The sequence below is a fragment of the Gopherus evgoodei genome, chromosome 1 (assembly GCF_007399415.2).
Source record: "Gopherus evgoodei ecotype Sinaloan lineage chromosome 1, rGopEvg1_v1.p, whole genome shotgun sequence".
Taxonomy (NCBI): Eukaryota; Metazoa; Chordata; order Testudines; family Testudinidae; genus Gopherus; species Gopherus evgoodei.
In genome coordinates, this window is record NC_044322.1 from 239,674,618 (window position 1) to 239,694,794 (window position 20,177).

Here is a 20,177-nt window from a genome sequence, read left to right on the forward strand (position 1 = left end):
TGCCTGAGCCCACGTTCAAACTAACCCGCGGCATCGGCGGGTTAAAATCGATTGCTCGGGGATCGATATATCACGTCTAGTCTGGACACGATGTATCGATCCCCGAGTGTGCTTACATTGATTCCGGAACTCCATCAACCCGAACGGAGTTCCGGAATCGACACGGAGAGCTGCGGACATCGATGCCGCCCGTCCAGACTGGTGAGTACCTCGATTTTAGAAATTCGACTTCAGCTACTTTATTCACGTAGCTGAAGTTGCGTATCTAAAATCGATTTTAATACCGTAGTCTGGACGTGGCCTGAGTTACATCAGGCCGTAATATCTCCATTTTCATTACCACATAGGTTGCAAATTCAGTAAAATATGGTACAGCTCATTGATTCTCACTTATGTGTTTGATTTTGTTGAATAACATTTAAAATAGAAATTTGACTATACAACTTAAAGTAGAAAAATATGAAAAAGGTTTGTGAAAAGGAGCTGCATATCCCAAAAATTAAATATCCACACGTATAAAATGTAAAGTCTCTTCAAGGTGTAAGCTGGTTTAAAGTATCACCTGCAAGTAACCAAAGTCATTTAATTTGTGACCACACAGTGAATTTGTAATTCTCCTTATACACATAATCACTACTTGCTTTCCCTTTAAAGAAAAGTATTTGGGATTATACAACCTGAAACTCACATGTTGCTAACTAGAGATTAGGCAGGGAGAAGGGTGGGAAAGGAAGAATGTGACTGACGATGGAGCATGACTAAATCCTAAAATGTTGAAAAGAATAAATCTCTGTGAAATAATTGTACCTCTTAAAAGCACAGAGAGAGCATATGTAATACATGGGGGATTTAACTTCAAGTACAAGACAGCGTGAAATTCTATTGCCATTGAAGTCCATGGCAAAACTCCCATGGACTTCACTCAAGCCAGGATTTCACCCCTATTTGTAGTCTTTAAAATACTCTGCAAGATCACTTTCCTTTAACCAAATAGTGATACTTTCTTTCAATCCTACCTCCCCCTACTTTGTCTGCCTCGTCTATTTAGTGATTTTGGGGGCTTGGATTTTGTCTCTTACTAGGTGTTTTCTATAAGGTATGATTCCAATTTTATTTGGGACTTCTAGGCATTACAGCAATACAATAATAAATGATTAACAGAGTACTATTTACTAGTGAAAACAGTTACATATAGGAAAGCTTCTTGCAATCATTCAATCTATATCCATGCCAAAGCAGGATGAATAATGCAATAATTAAACAACTTAGATTTTACACTCAGCATTATAAAATCATAGCATCATTGCCCTTCTCTCTCATTCCAAATTAAAAAAAATATATGGTCTTTATAGCAACTTTCTGTTTAAGAAGTGCCCCCACTCTCTAGGTAAATGTAGTAAACTCAACTCTTTAAAAAGATCTTTCAAAGGTTTGGGTGTTGAGTATTAAAGTTTTGAAGAACAGAATATTTTTAAAATTAAGCCTCTGGCACAAACATTTTCTGGAATGCATATAGTATTGATTTAAAAATTAGAGTTAATCATCTTGGGTCCTATAAAAATCAACTGCCTGGACTAAGTAACTAGATGATCGAAAGACCAGTACTGGATATTCTTTGGTGATAGGCTAAACAGCCCTTTTACCATTAACCAGGAGTTTAAAGAAAGTTAATGTACACCTTGCCCACCTCCTTGAGCCCGTTCTTCTTACAGAGGCAGTTTTCAAGCATTTCTTTTGTGGAGAGGAAGCTATCCGTGTTCAAGACGAATTGCCTTAGAGCATTCTCGCTTGACAGGTGATTTTTTCGTTTCTCCTTGTTGATGCTGTCTAGCATGACTCCTCTGATATCCTTAGGCTTCCCTGGCACTCCAAACATTATAAAGAGGCCCAGGCAGTCTTGTCCCACTAGTGTGCAGAACTCTTCCAGCTTCTCAAACCTGCTTTTGTTTTTGAAAGGCTGGCCTGCTAACGCAGCTTCCTTGCTGGGCCCAGTTTCATCGTGGAGGAGCTCAGTCATCTGCAAAGACTGCACGGCAATCTGAAGATTGATTTGTTTGTCGGCTCCAGATAAAGTCCAGATCCAGTCAATCCCAAGCAGCAAAGACTGTTGCTTTGTCATCTTGCTGGTCATGATACGCTCCTCCACTCCTTTTTCAATACAGAAACCGATGAAGTTAACCAAAAAGATCTCATTTAAAGTATCCATGGCTGGGCGGAATTTGCTCTGAGGATCTTCAAATCCAAGGTATTCTTTCAGCTTTTGAGATGCATGGACCACTCCTTGGCTGAACACCTCGTTTATAATGAGAATGTCAGCCTTGTTCTTCTCGTTATGTTCCTGTGATAATTTCTGGCCCATTTTCTCTGCAAAAAAGATATTCCCACATGCAGAATGCTCTGGGGTAGATTCTTTTTCCTCTCAGTGAAAGCTGCGTGGTCACTGGGTTAAGTCATGCCTTTAAATATGCACAATGTTCACCCACTGCTTTCCAGAAAAAAGTCACACCAACAGCAGAGCTATGCTGTACAAACGGGTCACAGTTCCGGAAAGGCAGATTTCTGGGCGTGCTCTCATCCAGCTCAATACCAGAAACCAGCTGAACAGGTTGGATAGCTTTCACACCAAGTATCAGTTCTTTGGTGTGCGTTACTCAGACTTTACACCTTTTATCATTAATTCCAGCACTAGTTGTTTAACTTAAGCCACTACAAAGAAGCCGTTCTAGGGAGACTGGGTGGTTCATGGGAATATGGAGCATTTCACATTGAGAACACTGGTTCAAATTCAGCTCAGGACAGCAGAGACCGAACTTCATTGCCATCTGACAGCTATTCAGTGGGCTGTGTGAATTGAGTGGGTGGTCTCAGGTGATTTCTTAGTGGACACTTGTCCATTTTGCAAAATTTGCTAGCAATAACTAGCATCCAGGAGAAAGGACAAGGAAAGAATGGAAGCTAAGTTATCCACTTGCCCCAGAGAAATGCCTTGCAAGTCAGGGATGGGGGCACATTGGCATGACAAAGTGCGGAAGTTCACACTGTTCCTGACTGCCTGTGTTGTCCTAGTCTTAGAATCACAGAATATCAGGTTGGAAGGGACCTCAGCAGGTCATCTAGTCCAACCCCCTGCTCAAAGCAGGACCAATCCCCAACTAAATTATCCCAGCCAGGGCTTTGTCAAGCCTGACCTTAAAAACCTCTAAGGAGATTCCACCACCTCCCTAGGTAACTCATTACAGTTCACCACCACCCTCCTAGTGAAAAAGTTTTTCCTAATATCCAACCTAAATCTCTCCCACTGCAACTTGAGACCATTACTCTTTGTTCTGTCATCTGCTACCACTGAGAACAGTCTAGATCCATCCTCTTTGGAACCCCCTTTCAGGTAGTTGAAAGCAGCTATCAAATCCCCCTTCATTCTTCTCTTCTGCAGACTAAACAATCCCAGTTCCCTCAGCCTCTCCTCAAGTCATGTGCTCCAGCCGCCTAATAATTTTTGTTGCCCTCCGCTGGACTCTTTCCAATTTTTCCACATCCTTCTGGTAGTGTGGGGCCCAAAACTGGACACAGTACTCCAGATGAGGCCTCACCAATGTCAAATAGAGGGGAATGATCATGTCCGTCGATCTCCTGGCAACGCCCCTACTTATACAGCTCACAGGCAACAAGGGCACACTGTTGACTCATATCCAGCTACTCATCCACTGTAAACCCCTAGGTCCTTTTCTGCAGAACCCCAGACACTAGGGCTGTTCAATACAGCACCTTTTATGAATATATAACACAGTTAATATAAACAAGCTTTCCCAGTCTTACAAAATCCATCCCCCTTCTCTCTCTTTTTGGATTCGCTAAACATGATGGTCAGATGCATGCCATCTTAATAGTATTTGCATGGATGAACCCAGGCCAGTTTTAGTTCTGCTACTTCCAAACCTCAATTCTTCAGTGAAACCACTTCCTCTGCACAGGATCTCATCAATATTTCCAAAAATAAAATTAACACTGTTCTGTAAGAACTTTATTCCTTCTCATCTCCATTCCTTCTTTGATAGCAGTCATTGATGAGGAGATCTTCCTTCTACTCTCTGCCTTTAATCTCTCAACCCTCATCATACTTCCCATCCTCCCACTCATTGCCTTCTGGCTGTTTTCCAGCAGCCTACAGGCATGCTTGTGTCTCTTCCCCCAACCTAAAAAAAAAATCCTATGTCAAATGCACAGGATTTACCAACTATTTATCTTTCTCCTCCCCTCTCTCTTGCAAATCCTTGTGCGTGTTATCTACTCTCTACTGGTTAGGCTTCTTCTCCTCCAATCTCACCCTGAGCTACTTCAGCCCCTCTCCACTCCACAAAAACTGCCCTCATGAAGGTCACTAACAACTTCTTCAGAGCTAAGATTAAGGGACACATCTCTGGTCTTGCTCTTTTTAATCGAGTTGTAACCTTTAATATCACTGATTAATTTCTCTTCCTTTCTACATTAGTGTTTTGAAGCTCACAGTTCTCCTTCCATGTTGGCCACTGCTTCAGTGACCCTCACTCAATCTTCGCTCTCTCCTTATTTGTTGGCAGGCCGAACATTTCTTTTTGTGGTGTCATCTCTCTCTTCTGTGCTTTCTCTTTACGGAAACAAATCTGCACCCACAGATTCAACTATTCACATCTAAGCAGATGATTCCCTAATCTTCAGCTGTCCCCAGTGGCCAATCTTTATGATTAAAAGAACTCAACTGTTTAATATGCCAATCAGTAGCAGAATCAGGGGCCTGCAGAGACTCAGAAATTACAAGAGATGTTAAAAGAGCCTAGAAATCAGTTATCTTATTTGCTTGCCAACAATTTTGGATGGCTCCTCTTCAGAGGATGTAACACAAAGCAGAGGATTTCCCTAATCTGAGAACACGATCTTTTACCGATTTGGAAATAGAAGAGGTTTTGCTTCATTTGCTTTGAAAAGCTTTGCAGTTCCCCTTTGAAGTATTCCTCCCCATCTCTCAAGATCATATTCGTTTCAAGATTTGAAGAGATGTACATCTAAATTACACACAGAAAATATTTTTCCAATCACTGCAAGTTATGTGGTATCTGTCTCCCTAAATTTTTAGTTCTACATTGCAAGGAATAAACAAGTCCTATCATAACAAGATACACTCAAAGCTCTTTGGAAAGAAAAAAAATATTAAGATGTTTACTCCCGTCAATTTAGAAACAGGAGCTTTGTGGTTAGCTGGTATGCACAAAGATACAGCACCTGGAGCCATTAGGGCAGCGATACTCAAACGTATTTGAATGCATGCCCCTTCTTCGCGCCTATAGTAGTTTCCTGCCCCCGCCACAGAAGTACATATACTGTTTTAAAAATCAACATGCAACTCTCACTAAATACGAAACCCATTAAGGCATTGATTCAAAAAGAGCCAGTGATCCGTTGTAATCAGAGCAAAAGCAAAAGTGCAATTGTGGTTGATGCTTACAAGTAAATGTGAACACTGTGTCGCAGCAAACGGATTAACATACAGAGGGCAAAAACTTTGTATAATGCTATGAAGATGCCCGTCAAGATACACAGCGCCAGCTGAGGACCTGATATGTCTGGAGGAATGAGCTTTTCAGAGTGCTAGTCATGTTAGTCTGTATCAGCAAAAACAACAAGGAGTCCTTGTGGCACCTTAGAGACTAACAAATTTATTTGGGCATAAGCTTTTGTGGGCTAAATGCACGGAGTGAAAAACACAATAGACAGGTATAGATACATAGTACATGAAAAGATATGAGTTACCTTACCAAGCAGGGAGTCAGTGCTAATGAGAGAATTCAATTAAATTGGAAGTGGGCTATTCGCAACAGTAGAATATTAAGGGAGGTAAAATCACTTTTGTAGGGTTTGTTTTGGATACGATCTCCATATACAAAGGTCCCCTTCTGCTCATCATTGTAATAAACATACAGAAAAGTTTTATTTAATGTATTCTAGCTTCCAGTTGTTCATTCTCCCCCATTTCCTGAGAAAGGCTGGTCTTGCGCTTAAAGCACAGGACTGGGAATCATGGTTCTATATTCCCTGCCCTGCCACAGACTACCCGTGTGACCTTGGGCAAGTCACTTAACTTATCCATGCCTCTGTTTCCCAACTTCATAACAGGATTTTGCAAAGCTTAACTACTGTTTGCACAGTTTGCATGAGTGCCAAAATATCATCATTTCACTTTTCACAGTGCAAATCCACTATGGCACGGTATCAGGAGATCAATGAATGGGTCAACTAACGTGGCTTTGAGAGATCATTATTGAACAACCCAGGAACAGAGCTTTTTCATGACATTGTTGCCATCAAGCTGGGCTGGTTTAGGTCTTTCAGAAATTAAACATGAGACTTCTCAGGCTAGCCAGCTCTTTGATTTCTAACAGAACTTTATAAATGGATGGATGAATAAACATAACCACTGGAATTCTGCTTGGCTTTTTTTTTTTTTTTAAAATGACAAGGTTATTTCCAGAAAATAAGTTTTAAAAGTATTTTAAGGTCAATTGAAACTATAAAAACGACAGACAATTGAGATATTATTTAAAAAAATGCAGAAGCCCAGAAATATCTGGTATTTTCCAACAGACTTTATTTGCTTTTACACAGCAATACATATTAGTTTATGTTGCCCTCTTTACACACAAAATGTAAAGTATCATCAGAAGTGTATGTTTCTTTTTTTAACTTCCTAACTTTATTTTAACATTTATATTACTCTCTCCATAAAATAATCAACGTTCAGATGATAGGTAGCTTGCATAGGTTGGGCTTTTTCCAACCAGTAAACCACTGAAAAGAATGATTTTGAATAGACTTCTATTTACATTACATTAAAAACAAGTGAACATCTAAAGCTCTCAATAGGCTTATTGATAGGGCTGGATGGGGGAAACAAAACAGCTTTCTGTGAATATTTGTTTCAATATTTATGTTTATAATCCCCTTGGGATCTCTTTCTGTGACTATTTTAACTATTGTGTTCACTTCCAAGAGAGTTTGCAAACAAGTGAATTTTAAGCAACTATTGGTTCCTAAGGGCAGGGGCCCATGTCTTCTTGTGTTTGTGCGGTGCCTAGCACAACAGGACCTGGATCCCTGGCTGGGCACTACTTCAAAACAAATGGTAATTATGCTGCAGAATATTCACAGAAAGCAAACTTCAAATTCACAAGTATTCACACTGGAGACCTTATTCCTAGTGTTACACTTAGCCAGTCAGGGAACAGACGCTTACCACGTGACCTACCTGTCCAATCAAAACAGCTCAGATATCAAATCACCACAAGAAATTGCTGATGAACAAGCCATAGACCAGTGGCTCTCAAACTGCTTTTACTGGGGACCTCTTTCACATAGCAAGCCTCTGAGTGTGACCCCCCCTTATATATTAAAAAACATTTATATTTAACACCATTGTAAATGCTGGACGCAAAGTGGGGTTTGGGGTGGAGGCTGACGGCTCATGACCCCCCCAGGTAATCAGCTCATGACCCCCAGTTTGAGAACCCTTGGTATTGACCAAGAATTATTTGCAGAAATTATTCCTAAAATAATTTTGAATAATGAATAAATAATTCATTATGAATTATTTGCCTGGCTCTAGCTAGTAAGGAATGAATGACAGAGTTCAATGTAATGCATAATGTAACTGGTTCTATTGAATTTATTGTAGTTATAAATAAATATAAATTGAGGCTGCCCATCCTTTAAAAAAACAGATTGGTAACAGCATATACCGTTATACTGCTAAATATCAGAAAAAGTCTTAAATCCCTCCCAGCAAATTGTAGAAGCCCATGTTAAAAAACTTGATAAAATCTCTGTTGCCTTCCCAACTTCTGTAATAATACATCAGATGTACTGAAATTGCCATAAACCTAACACTGTTTAGACTGTAATAAGCAACTTGTCTAGAACAGCGTCCTTCCCAATGCTTGTAACAAGAACTATGATGAAAAGCATGATGAAACCTGTCTGTTAAAGCACACAACATGGTAAGGTACTTAATCTAGCTGTAGTTTTTCTTCACAAATAATGAAGCATCATGCCATTGTGCTACAATACATGCAACATTCAATACCTTAAGAATCATCATTTTAACAGACAAAGAGCTAGCATTTTTTGGTAAGAAATATCATGTTCTATAGAACGTCTGACAAAAGATTTTCAGTGGCTAGTTAGAATTTTAGAAACCTGATTATTTCAAAGCAGAAAGGAGCTGTGCTTTACAGAGGCATAAGAATTAGGCAACGTGTGTTTTGGTATTGGACTTATTCTTGAGGCAAAACCCTACTGTAGGTTTAATGCCGAGAAATTATACATTTCCTATATGTTTCTCTATATAACTTTTGCAACTATACAAGCCATCCTTTTGGAATATCCTTCTCCACACTGAGCATTCCTCAATTTCAAGCTGTGAATTTTCCAGAATATTTTTAAAACCATTAAAACCTTATTTTAATGTTAATAGCTGCTGCTGGAGGAAAAAAGAAAAGAAGAGAAATTTCAGATATTACAGATTCAGAAATGTGATCCACACAGATCTACATTTCGCAATAGCTTCATCCCAAACCTAAAAATGTTGACAACACTTAGCAAACATTAAAAACGAAAGGAAGCAAACAGTTCAAAGGTCAGTACGACTTTTCCAGTAACCAGCTGGTTTGCAAACTGGGATCATCCCTTTAAAAAACAATTGAACCTTTCACCACTTTATGTCACAAAATAAAACTTCTGCTTTACATGCACTTCATATAATTTTTTTTTATATAAAATAGTATAAAAATAAGACAGCAACAGTCAAGAGTTACCTTGAGTTTTGTGTAGGGCAGTGGGACCTGGAGGCTTACCATCGATACTAAAAGAAAGAACTGGTATTTACTTTGGACAAATCTATTAAAATAGGACATGAGTGATATCTTTTTTTCAGCTGAAAGCCACACTGAATGCGAACGCAGGTTATTTACAAGTTATATGTTTCATATTATTTTGAAACAGTACATTTCACTACATGAACATAAAGAGCATTATGGTAGCAAATTGTAAATGCAATGCTTTGGAATATATGTCACAGGTTTGTACATTAAATATAGTAAAAACAATTATACTACCACTCACCAGTGTCTGGTTGGTTTATCTTTTATGGCAACTTTAGAATAGGCACCTTTTCTCCTTATCCACCCCAAAATATCACTTCTAACAAACAGAAGCAAGAGCAATGTAATGTACATGATCTGCTGCCCATCACATATAACGATGATGATCCTAGCATATAAGAAATTGAATTCTTTATTGGTATTCGGCAGTTACTGTCACACATTTGAATCTTCATCTGTTATACTGGCGCTAGGAGAGCAAGTAGCAAAGTCTTTAAACATTTCATCTTCTTTTAACATGTGCTGCAAAGGAAACAAAGGAAGAATTAACACTGACCCTGACAAAATTAAGAACTCAGAATTGTGTCGTCTCAGGAAAATAAAATGCAATGCAACTCTAGTGAATCCTCTGTGGTGAAGATATTCACCTCAGTTCTCTTCTGCATCCAGTGTATGCTGGGTGGAGATGACAGTAGAGGATCATTTGCAGCTCCCTGATCCTAAAGCTGTTTTGGTCCTTGGCATAATGTAGAGCAGTCCCAAGACTGCTCTACGGTGTGCCTGGCTGCCTCCGCACATAAAGGGTCATTGACCAGCCAAGGATTGCCAGAGCATAGTGCCCACATCCTTCTTCCCCAGCAGGATTACTCCTGCACCAGTGGCGACGCAGCAGCCAGATACTGGAGGCTCTACACACACAGGGGACTCCTTCCCACCAGGGGAACCTTCAGCTACAGTATCTGGCTGTTGTCTAGCCCCTTTGCAGTGTGGTGCAAAAAGACCAGATTTGGGTTCAGGCTGGAGCCCCTGATTTTACAGAAAACCAACCCAACTCAACCCACGCATGGGAATTCTTTGTGGAGGTTCACTATAACTAAGGCTATGATTTAGTCACAGAGGTCACAGCAGTCACGGATTCTGTGACTTTACCGGACCTCTGTGACTTCTTCAGCTTCAGCTGTCAGCTGTCAGCAGATGAAGCCGGGGCTGGCGGTGGGACCCCTCACGGCTTCCCAGAGCCATGTGCCCCTCCCCCTGTGGCCAGGCTATGCACTTGCGGCTGGGGTTGCAGTCAGGACTCTGTGCCCCTGCCCTGCAGCCAGCTCTGGAGTGGAGGCTGTGTGCCCCCCCCCATAGCTGCGCCCCCCCACTGTGGCTGCCAGAGCTGCGCCTGTGTCCCCCCTGCCAGCTCGGCCTGTCAGTCCCTCCCACATGGGACTCGAGCTGTCATTCCTCCACCCCTACTTAGCCCTGCCCTCACCTCCCCCGGTTATTTTTAGTAAAGTCGCAGAGAGGTCACAGCTCCTGTGAATTTTTTGTTTACTGCCCATGATCTGTCCATGACTTTTACTAAAAATAACCATGACAGATAAGCAGAACTCTGATTTCCACAATAATTCTGGACTTTCAGTCTACTTAAGGATAGACGGAGTTTCACAATATAAAAACTAACTTTCACCAAGTTCTGCAATAGACTGAAACCTGCCCAAAGCAACCACCCAAAGGACTGGAAAGAAAAAAAAATGAATCAGCTCCCAAACACAGATGGTCTGCTAAAAAGAGTGAAGCAGAGTTGTGCTTGGCAATACTTTGGAACATTTCTTAGTATAGGAGGTTGTCTAAGGTTTTGGGCCATATTCAAAACATGGACGCTTTAGTTCTACTGGCAGTATCTTAAGGCTTACTGTCAAGTTGTTGATGCCTTCAGAGAATGCTCCTATTTGCCTCACTGTCCCTTCTGAATCTTCCATCTACAAGAAACAGGTCACAGGGAAAAAAAATAATTTATAGTCATTTGTGGTGGTGATTCAGTAAGTGCATCAAACAACAAACATTCTACATTATGCCAATTGTGGGGGAGTAAGTTTTGGTGTTGTGGAAAAGCTAGCTTGTGCCAAATTAAGGTCCAAATTCTGTGCATAAGTAGTTCCTTTGGACTTGTGTCAGGAACCATATTTTTTTGGCAGTATCATGGTCTTCCATGGCTGCTGGTGACAAGGAGTTAAACAAGCCAAGATAAACAACACTGGGTATGCCATTCAAATCCAACAGCACCATCGCTGAATTTAAACAGCAAAAGCTAGTTCACCTGCTCCAGTCTATCCAAATCGTCATCATCATACACTCGGATATCCAAGCCAGCCTTAAATCCTTTCTTAGACCCACTTCCAGATGCCTGTCCCAGTTCCATCGGGCACACATACTCTTCCACATCATCCTGCTTCTTCTTCCTCAGACTTCCAAAATTGCTGAAGGCAAGCTTTTTTGGCTTAAAAAGTTGGAAAAAACTGTCATAAAATCAGGAACTCGGTAATTTACTGAGCCTGGATTTAATTAAGCTGTTATCCTTCCATCAGGTAATTAACTGCAAGCAACTAATAGATGCTCAGATCCTAAACACATTAGCCTGAATATTTCAAATTTCACTACAACCAAAACCAGGAAGAAACAGATCCTCATTCTTCTTCTTATTTGTGTAACAGTAGCACCCAGAGATTCCCAGAGTCCCATTGTGTTAAATACTGAACACACACACAGTAAGAGACTGTCTCTGTCCCAAACAGCTTACAAATATAAAGGGACAGGGCAAAAGGCAGAAGAAAGGAGGCATTATCTTCATTTACTACTGGGAAACTAAAGCACAGAGACATCACACAAGGTCACACAAAAAGCCTGTAGCAGAGCCAGGAACTGATTCAAGATCTCTAAGGCCCTACCAAATTCATAGTCCATTTTGGTCAATTTCACAGTCATAGGATTTTAAAATTTCATGGTTTCAGATATTTAAATCTCAAATTTCATGGTGGTGTAACTGCAGAGGTCCTGACCCAAAGGTGATGGGGTCACAAGGTTTTTTGGGGGGGAGGGGGCGGGGGAGGGGAGCATGGTATTGCCATCCTTACTCCTGCGCAGCTGGTGGTGGTGCTGCTGCTGCCTTCAGAGCTGGGCAGGTAGAGAGCGACGGCTGCTGACTGGGAAGTAAGGATAGCATGGCACGGTATTGCCATCCTTACTTTTGTGCTGCTGTTGGTGGGGCGCTGCTTTCAGAGCTGGGTGCCTGGCCAACAGCCGCCACTCTCTGTATACCCAGCTCTGAAGGCAGCACAAAAGTAAAGGTGGTAGTAGCACCTAAAATAACTTTGCGATTCCCTGTGACCCCCTTTTGGGGCGGGACCCCCTGTTTGAGAAACGCTGGTCTGCTTGGTGAAATCTGTATTGTATAGGGTAACTACACAAAAGACCAAATTTCACAGGAGAGACCAGATATCATGGTCAGTGATGCGTTTTTCATGCTTGTGAATTTGGTAGGGTCCTACAGAACTCCTAACTCAGTCTAGCATCTTCAACACTGATCATCCTCCTGCTCTAAAAAGCACTTCAACTGAGCAGGAACTTGAATCTTGGGCTGTCAGATTAAAAATGTGATGCTCTACTAACTGAGTTAGCTTTCCTCCCTTCTGCCCACAGAGCGTCAGTGAACAGTACCTTGAACACTTATAATACTACCACATGTCTGGCAAAGTGGCAATTTAACTGCTGCTTAAAATGTACACACGCAAACACTGGACAGTAATAAGCATTGACCTACCTTCACTTTGGCAGTAGCAGTTAAAAGGACATAGTCTGGAGATTCCATGGCTTCACGCTTTTGATGCTGGGCATCCTGACCAACCAGTAAATTGAAATGGGTTGCCAAATGGCGTCTCAGCAGTGTCTTGTTTGGTGGGATGTTCAGCAACTGTGCCATGGTTTCCACATTAAAACGAGGTTCCAAGACCTATGAAACAAACCACAGAAAGTCAAACTGAAATCAATACCCTTGGATTAGGTCTTGAGGATGCCAGCGGCCATGCCAGACTTTATGGGCATCTTTTGGGTTGCATAAGCCATTTTTAGGTGAAATGCACTATAAAAGAGAAGAAAAAAGAGTTAGACTCACAGACTTTAAGGTCAGAAGGGACCATCATGATCATCTAATGTGACCTCCTGCACAATTGGGTTTAGAAAGGCTTATTCCTGTGGTTTTTCAGAGTTCTCAGTGGTAACAAACCAGTAAACAAGGGAAAGTAAGACTGACCCACCATTTTGTGTTTAAAATATGCCTTCATTTATGGTAAAAGATATTTCCACCCCCCCGTCTTTCTTTCTTTTTAAATGTTACTCTGATTGGACAAATAGAGAGAGTGAGCACTTGAGAGATCCTGTCAGAAACTGATAATGGTATGCTAGTTTGCAATTTTCATCTTGGTTTTAATGCTGGAAACTTTATTTAAGCTTAACAACAACGATAATGGAAAGTGACGAGGCATACAGAGGAAGTGTTCTGTGTGTGGTGTTTCTCAAACAGCACAGGAATGTTCTGCTTTCTATAATCAGTTTTTGTACAAGAATCTGATCTGTCACCCTAGTTAGTCAGATGGCGCTCTTGATTGTGATATCTGAGCCAACAGAGATTACTATCTCTATACGAAGAAGATTTCTACTAATGACAGTGCCTGAAATCCAGAACGATCCCAAAGAAATTTACAAACTGATGCACAAACTATACACAGGAATCAAAATACTCGCCCACTACAGAGGCACATCTAGCTGTTTACCAGCACACAGCAACACTATCAAACAGTTTAGGGTAAGGAGTAGAGAATGCCTTGCCTGAAAGAGAACGCAAGGGAAAATTTAGATGTACAGAAACTTTGTTACCTAAATGGCCAGCGCATCAGTGTTTATAAAGGTTCCTTACAACAAGAAGCTTACTAAAGATGATTGCCCATTTGGATAGACTGAAGTAAAAAGGGACACTGCTAAGAAGGCAACACATAGTTACACTTGATTTTAGCCATATACAGTATTAAAATATTATCTGGACTTTCTTGTAAGCGAAACACTAAACCCTTACCATAAGTCCACCATGTACACCACTCCCTCTCAAATTAGGTGCATATTCTGCTAGGTCAACTGAGCGTAACCACTCCATTACACGGTGATTGGTCCACTGAGTAACCTCTGATGGGGTGATGTTGTTCTGTAAACAGGAATAGTCACAGTCATGAAGATTTCTTAGTTCCAGCTTTAATTCAATTCCTTCTCTGCCCTTCACTTTAACCAACTTTCCACTCTCAAATGCATAACATTTTTCTTTTTTATTGGTACCCTGCGGCATTTTATTCTATCAGACTAGAGAAGACCTAGACCAAAATCCCAGACACCCCCCACCCCCACCCAAATATTGGGAAATTTCAAATCAGATCTAAATTTTATGGGTCTAGCCCATGTCTTCATAAGAGATGCTGTACTAGGAGGCACTCTAAAAGTGCCTGACAAGTTGAACAGCTTTTCTTCTTCATGCTCCCATGCTCCCTGGCTGCTGTCTCTTGTTCAGCATCCTCACCTTCGAGTGTGGTATTTTTATTTATTAATGTGTTGAACAGGCTGGTGATACGGCTGTTGGGTGGTGGAATAAAGAAAGCTACCTCATGCTTCTGTGAACATTATGAGAACTTGTCGGAAGCTTTTAGACAAGGCGTTGTCATTTGAAACAGTTCATTGTAACCAGGACACCAGTTCAGAACTTGGATTTTGTATATAGCTGCAAGATTCTTGAAGAAATATTGATCTGATCCATGCATATACATCTGGATTGGTTATCTTGGTTGGAGGTCAACATTCTAACTCCCTCACCCCAAACTCTCATTCAGCAAGTGCAGTAAAATTATGTGAGCTGTGTCCATGCAGGCAAAAAGCCTGATTCTGCTGTCGCTTACACCAGTTTTACACCACCGTTAACTTTAGTGGAGTGACTTCAATTTACACCAGCATATGTAAGAATCCATTATCTCCAAAGAACTGCTATACTGGGCATCCTTTAGAGAAAAATGTGGTGCATCTGAAACCACAGTTCTGATGGCCGTATCTTAGTTTCATAATTCCCTCTTAAGAGCAAGCTGCCTGTAAGACAAATACAGCTAGAGTGGTAGCTCAAGATAATAGTTGATTAAAAGGTTCAACCCATTTTAGAAGGTAAATATTAAGAAAACTACAGATTTCATAAAGACTTAACAAGGCTTTACCGAGAACCGTGCACTTAATTCAAGACAATTAATAGATTCCACTTCCATCCTTAAAATTGCACAACACAGAATATATTCCAGAAACAGTCATTAATTAAAGAGCGAGAGGGGAGATTAGACAAGAGGAACTGACTCAACAGGCTGGGGTAAGGGAAAGAAAAGGGGCCAGATAGGTAAGGCTCAACATGAAAGTTGAAGGAAGGGAAAAGATAAGGGACAGGCAGCAGTCAAGGCTAGGGGTGGGTAGAGCAAGAATCACTTGTAAGGAAAACCAGTGGATTATACTCTCCATGATTTAGCCTTCACTTAAAACTTGTTACCTCATCAGACGGCCTCCTACGCAGACAGTTGGGTTCAAAGTTATTTATTCTCAGGACCTGGATGGCTCTTTTAATGCTAAGATGGTGAAGGACACTAACAACTTTCAAGGACAGCAAATCATCCTGTGAAAAATAAAAAATGGGTGAAAACACACAAACACACCCATTTATTTTTGGAATCTATAACATAGGCCCCGAAAAGATAGATGTAGGTGTCTGCCTACAGTGCCACATCTAAGAAATGCTGGGATAGCTCCTCCTTACAGTAATTTTTAAGGATTAAAAAAAAAAATTGCCTTGCCTCCCCCTAGATTTCCCAGAATTCTTTCTACCAGCTGTTGTGTAACTTCCTTCATGCACAGAAGTTAGTGGAAAGGATTCTGCAGAATGATTAGGAGAGAGAGTGACATAACCTGTCATCACCAATGCAACCAGCAACAGCATAACTTTCTGAACACAGAATATCAAGCTCATTTTAAAATTTTAATCCAACCTAGACACAAGCTTTCATGTGGAAAAAAAAATTGAAAAAAATCCAGCCACAGTGCTTATATGAAAAAGTGAGCGTCCCCGTGAAAAGAGAGGCAGCTCTTATAGTAAAACAAAGAAATAGTCATGCTGGCCTCACACCTACTGTAGCTGATAAATGTTTTTCAGGAGCTTCTGATAAGGAACTGGATGGTCAGGTGACTGACAACAGGCGTTGACCACTAGCACACTAGAGAGGAAAAATGCTACTCTACAAAGACTGTTGAGGGCTCTACTTGAAATGGTTTGGTGGCTGTAGGAACCTACAAAGTGAGTTGAACTAAATCATGAAACCCACCTGTGACAGGTGCATAAACCCCGCACTGACAGGGCTTGGGAGGCTCCGGGGGCTAAAGTAGCCCTGTCCCTGTCAATTATGCATGGTAGGGAGGAAGGCTTTAAAAGAGGGAAGCTGCAGTCAGCAAGGGGGAAACCCTGAGAAGGGAGCAACTAGAGAGCAATGGAATAGCCAGAGGAACCCTCGTACCAGAAGCTTCCCGGCTGTGCGAGGAGTCCAGCAAACCCGACAAGGAGGGGCTGACTGAGCTACCCAGCCACAAGGACTCCAGAAAAGCTGCTACCCAGGCACCCCCGACATAAGGTGATGCCACTGATCTTTTTCACCTTGCTATTGACCCCAAGAGGGGATTGGTTTGTGCTGACTGGAACTTTTGCCTTTCCCCCCAGCCAGAAGTAAAGTAAGCAGGCCCACAAGGGTGGGGCCACTACCAGGGCTACGGATATGTCTACATGGGGATAAACAACCCATGGCTGGCCTGGGTCAGCTGCTGACTTGGGCTTGGGGGGCTGAGAAATGGCTGAATCGATGTTCAGGCTCAGGGGACCCTGCGAGGGTGGAAGGTCCCAAAACTCAAGCTCCAGCCCAAGCCTGAACGTCTATGCAGCAGTTTTTAGCCCACAGCCCAAGTCAGCTGACCTAGGCCAGGTGCGGCTGTACTGTGGGGCTTTTATGCCATGTAGATGTCCCTAAGAGACTGGGGACTATACTAGGCCAACCCTGCGGTGGAAACTGGGCCTGGTGAGGGGCCCAGCTCCACCAGGGAAGTGCCCCAGAGACTCTTTTTACACTACCATCAAAAGTGACATCCTATGATCAATCTCACAGAGACATGAAGAACTGACTGGGATGAGGCTGTGCTACAATCTCACCTCCAGGTCAGGGTTGAGGCACATGCTCACTATTTGGTGAGGAAACAAAAGATTTCACTCTTCAGAACTATCAGTTTGGCACCTTTCACATGTGCTCTGAATTCATACTTCGTAAAATACTTTTGTGGGGGCATCTCATCAGAAAGGTGAAGGAAAAAAAGACAGTAGGTCACGTCCTTTCAAATACAATACAGTCCTTCCTGCATGTGATCAGTTGCACAGTTGGAAGGAGGTTGTGCTGTCTCTTCATTATGGTTTTGATATACACTTTAATTGCAATGACAAATAAACTAAAGTTTTAAAGTCACTCTGCAGCTACAATAGCAGACTACATGCACTCACATAGCTTTGACTCTATGCAGCTTCCCCTCACATCAGCTCAAATTCCGTATTTTTTCAAACCTAGATACAGCTAAAACTTTTTATTACTACTTCCGGAGCAAAGAAATGATACATTTTCATTTGCCCAAGTACATATCAAACATGTCCACCTTCTGAATCATTTGGTGCACAGGGATACACCCAGATTTTAAATCCTGTTTATTTTTCAGGTGTAGAGATGTTTGCGGCAATTATTCAGTGGCAGACCCAGATTTACCTATAAATTTGTAATCTATTTAGTGTGAAAGATCAAACTTGGCTTTTCTACATCTGTTTTCACTTCAGCATCTAACCTCAGAAGTTTCACACATCAGGAAAAGAGATCTTTACATTTGCATGCCACATTTCAATCCGACAGATCCTAAATTACATTACAAATATAAAATATTAAATGCAAAAGCTACATTATTGTAATATTTTTGCATTATTGCACAGTTAAGAACTCAAAATCTGGAGATGTCTAAGTTAAAGCTGCACATTCAACCAGAACTGTGCCATGACGCAACGCTTATTTAGTTTAAAGTCTCAAAGTCTAAATCACAATGTTTGATTCATTGGTGGTATAAATAGATGCAGCTCTACTGCCTTCAATGGATTTAGACATACTTATTTGAGAGGGAATCTGGCTTCCCATCTTTTAGTGCTATTTATATCAAACTAATACTACAATTCAGCTTATGCTCTAACTTCCATTCTAACCACCTATATGTTCAGGGAACTATAATAAGAAAATTCCATGGAAAATCCAGTAGTTCACTTCTCAGAGGTTTATGCATATATTTTTGTTAGTTTCACTCTGTAGGGTTTTCTACAAAACCTACTTAGAACCTGAAAAAATGTTGCTTTGATTTGCAGGTTCAAACTAGTCCAAAAAGAAACATGAAACTTAATTAAAATTGCTTAGTTTCACCTGGTTTCATGTCAAAGTCATACAAAATGAAGATACTTATATGGTTTAAAATATAATCCCCTCCCAAATCTGGTCAGGTTAACTCAGGCTCACTCACATGTTTTACCAGCTTTAGTGAATTTTATCATGAATGTCGTCTGAATTTTTTGTTTGCATTTGAACAAGGTAAGTTTCATATGGTTTCATTTCAACTTTGCAGACATCTCTATTTCCAGTTAATGATTTAGGGTAAACTTAGTTATTACAATTCATTAGGTCACTGAGCATGGTTAGGATTTTGCCTAAAAACATAGCAATGGATCTAAAATTAAAGGGGGAAGTGCCACAGAAAAAGCAACTATTAGGAAGATACAGTTCCTCCTACACACCTCTCCTTTTTCTTTACATGGAAATTACACTGGTTTTAAATGCCAAATGGTGCAGACTATACTTCTTTACAATCAGCTTGCAGCCCCCATGTAGTTTACGCCACTCTTTAAGTCACCGCTGAATTGACCACAGCCTTCCATGGGCCTGCTGGCCCTATGCTTTCAAGAGAGGCTTAAATAGAAGGAGCAAATCAGGTCTTAAAAGCACGTACCCTTTTTTATATTAATGTCCCAAACACACACAAAAAATTGGGAAGCAAATTAAGAAAAACATGCTATGTAAGCAACAGAATACTTCGCATATTTTTTCAGAATTTGTCATGAGGCTTCCGTCAGCTAACTCACACTGGGTAAAATCCCCTCCCCAGTTCACATTGGCCCAGAGTTCTAAAGGTATTTGGGCACCTAAAGATGCAGCTAGGTGCCTAGTGGGATTGACAGAAGCATGTATATGAGTAAGGGTGCAAAGCCCTTATTAATTTCAATGGGGAATTCGGCACCTAACCTGCTTCACTGCTTTTGAAAATCCCATTAGGTACCTCTCTGCATCTTTAAGTGCCTTAAATCCTCTGTAAATCTAGCCGTACCTCACTTCTCTCCGCACTTAGGGCTTACGTGGGGCACAGATATTGTGCTGAACCTCTGCACAGGAGTGAATTTCATTGCATGCATGTCTTTTTCCTCTGCAATGGTTCATATGAATTTGAAAACGCAAACCCAGCAGCATGTACAATCACCATTATTTACCAATGTCCAAAACGGAACATGTTGAGCTCTTTAGTAGCTCAGTGGCTGCACCGTGAGTAAGTTAATATGGGAAGATCTTAGTCTTCTCCTCTGTGCTAGTGTATAGAATGCACAAAGTATATACAAACAATATCTTGGCATGAGATGGTAACATTTAGCACGTTCATGGCACAGGAGATTAGCAAACACTTTCATGACCAATTTTTTTTCTTTTTTCTTTTTTTTTTTAAAAAAAGACCATACTGTATGAGACCCTCAGTTTCCATTCAAAGAACAGAATCTTGCCTCTCAGTTGCATTATGTCTTACCTGCCTTCAAACAAAACACTCTGAGCCTATTTCACCCATGCTATTTTAAGGTGGTGGAACGAGGTCAAAAGTTGGTCTGACACATTTAAAAAATACCACCTAATTATATTGAACTTACTCTTAATTATTTAGAATAAATTTTAAAGAAAAATTCTGATTTAAAGATTAAAGGAACTTGCTCTGATTTTCCTACCCTAGTCACCCAAATGAACAGTAACAATATATTGAACATTTAATATTAAACTTCTTAGA

At 40.9% G+C, this 20,177-nt stretch overlaps 2 protein-coding genes across 13 annotated transcripts in view; both read right to left on the reverse strand.

Moving 5' to 3' along the window:
* Positions 1-305: 305 nt before the first annotated feature.
* On the reverse strand, positions 306-2,577 carry REP15 (RAB15 effector protein). The gene has a single exon (XM_030553359.1). It carries the CDS (start codon positions 2,357-2,359, stop codon positions 1,658-1,660), a length of 702 nt encoding a protein of 233 aa, XP_030409219.1. The 5' UTR covers positions 2,360-2,577; the 3' UTR covers positions 306-1,657.
* Positions 2,578-7,467: 4,890 nt separating this feature from the next.
* PPFIBP1 (PPFIA binding protein 1) overlaps positions 7,468-20,177 on the reverse strand; it is a 187,336-nt gene continuing 174,626 nt past the window's right edge. For all 12 annotated transcript variants that reach the window (XM_030540631.1, XM_030540705.1, XM_030540698.1 and 9 more), the window contains 6 exons: positions 15,514-15,636; positions 14,023-14,148; positions 12,715-12,903; positions 11,215-11,394; positions 10,811-10,876; positions 7,468-9,428 (listed from right to left, as the gene is read on the reverse strand). In XM_030540631.1, coding sequence (XP_030396491.1) covers positions 9,342-9,428; positions 10,811-10,876; positions 11,215-11,394; positions 12,715-12,903; positions 14,023-14,148; positions 15,514-15,636 — 771 coding nt within the window. In that variant the 3' untranslated portion in view covers positions 7,468-9,341. The remainder of the gene's footprint in view (positions 9,429-10,810; positions 10,877-11,214; positions 11,395-12,714; positions 12,904-14,022; positions 14,149-15,513; positions 15,637-20,177) is intronic.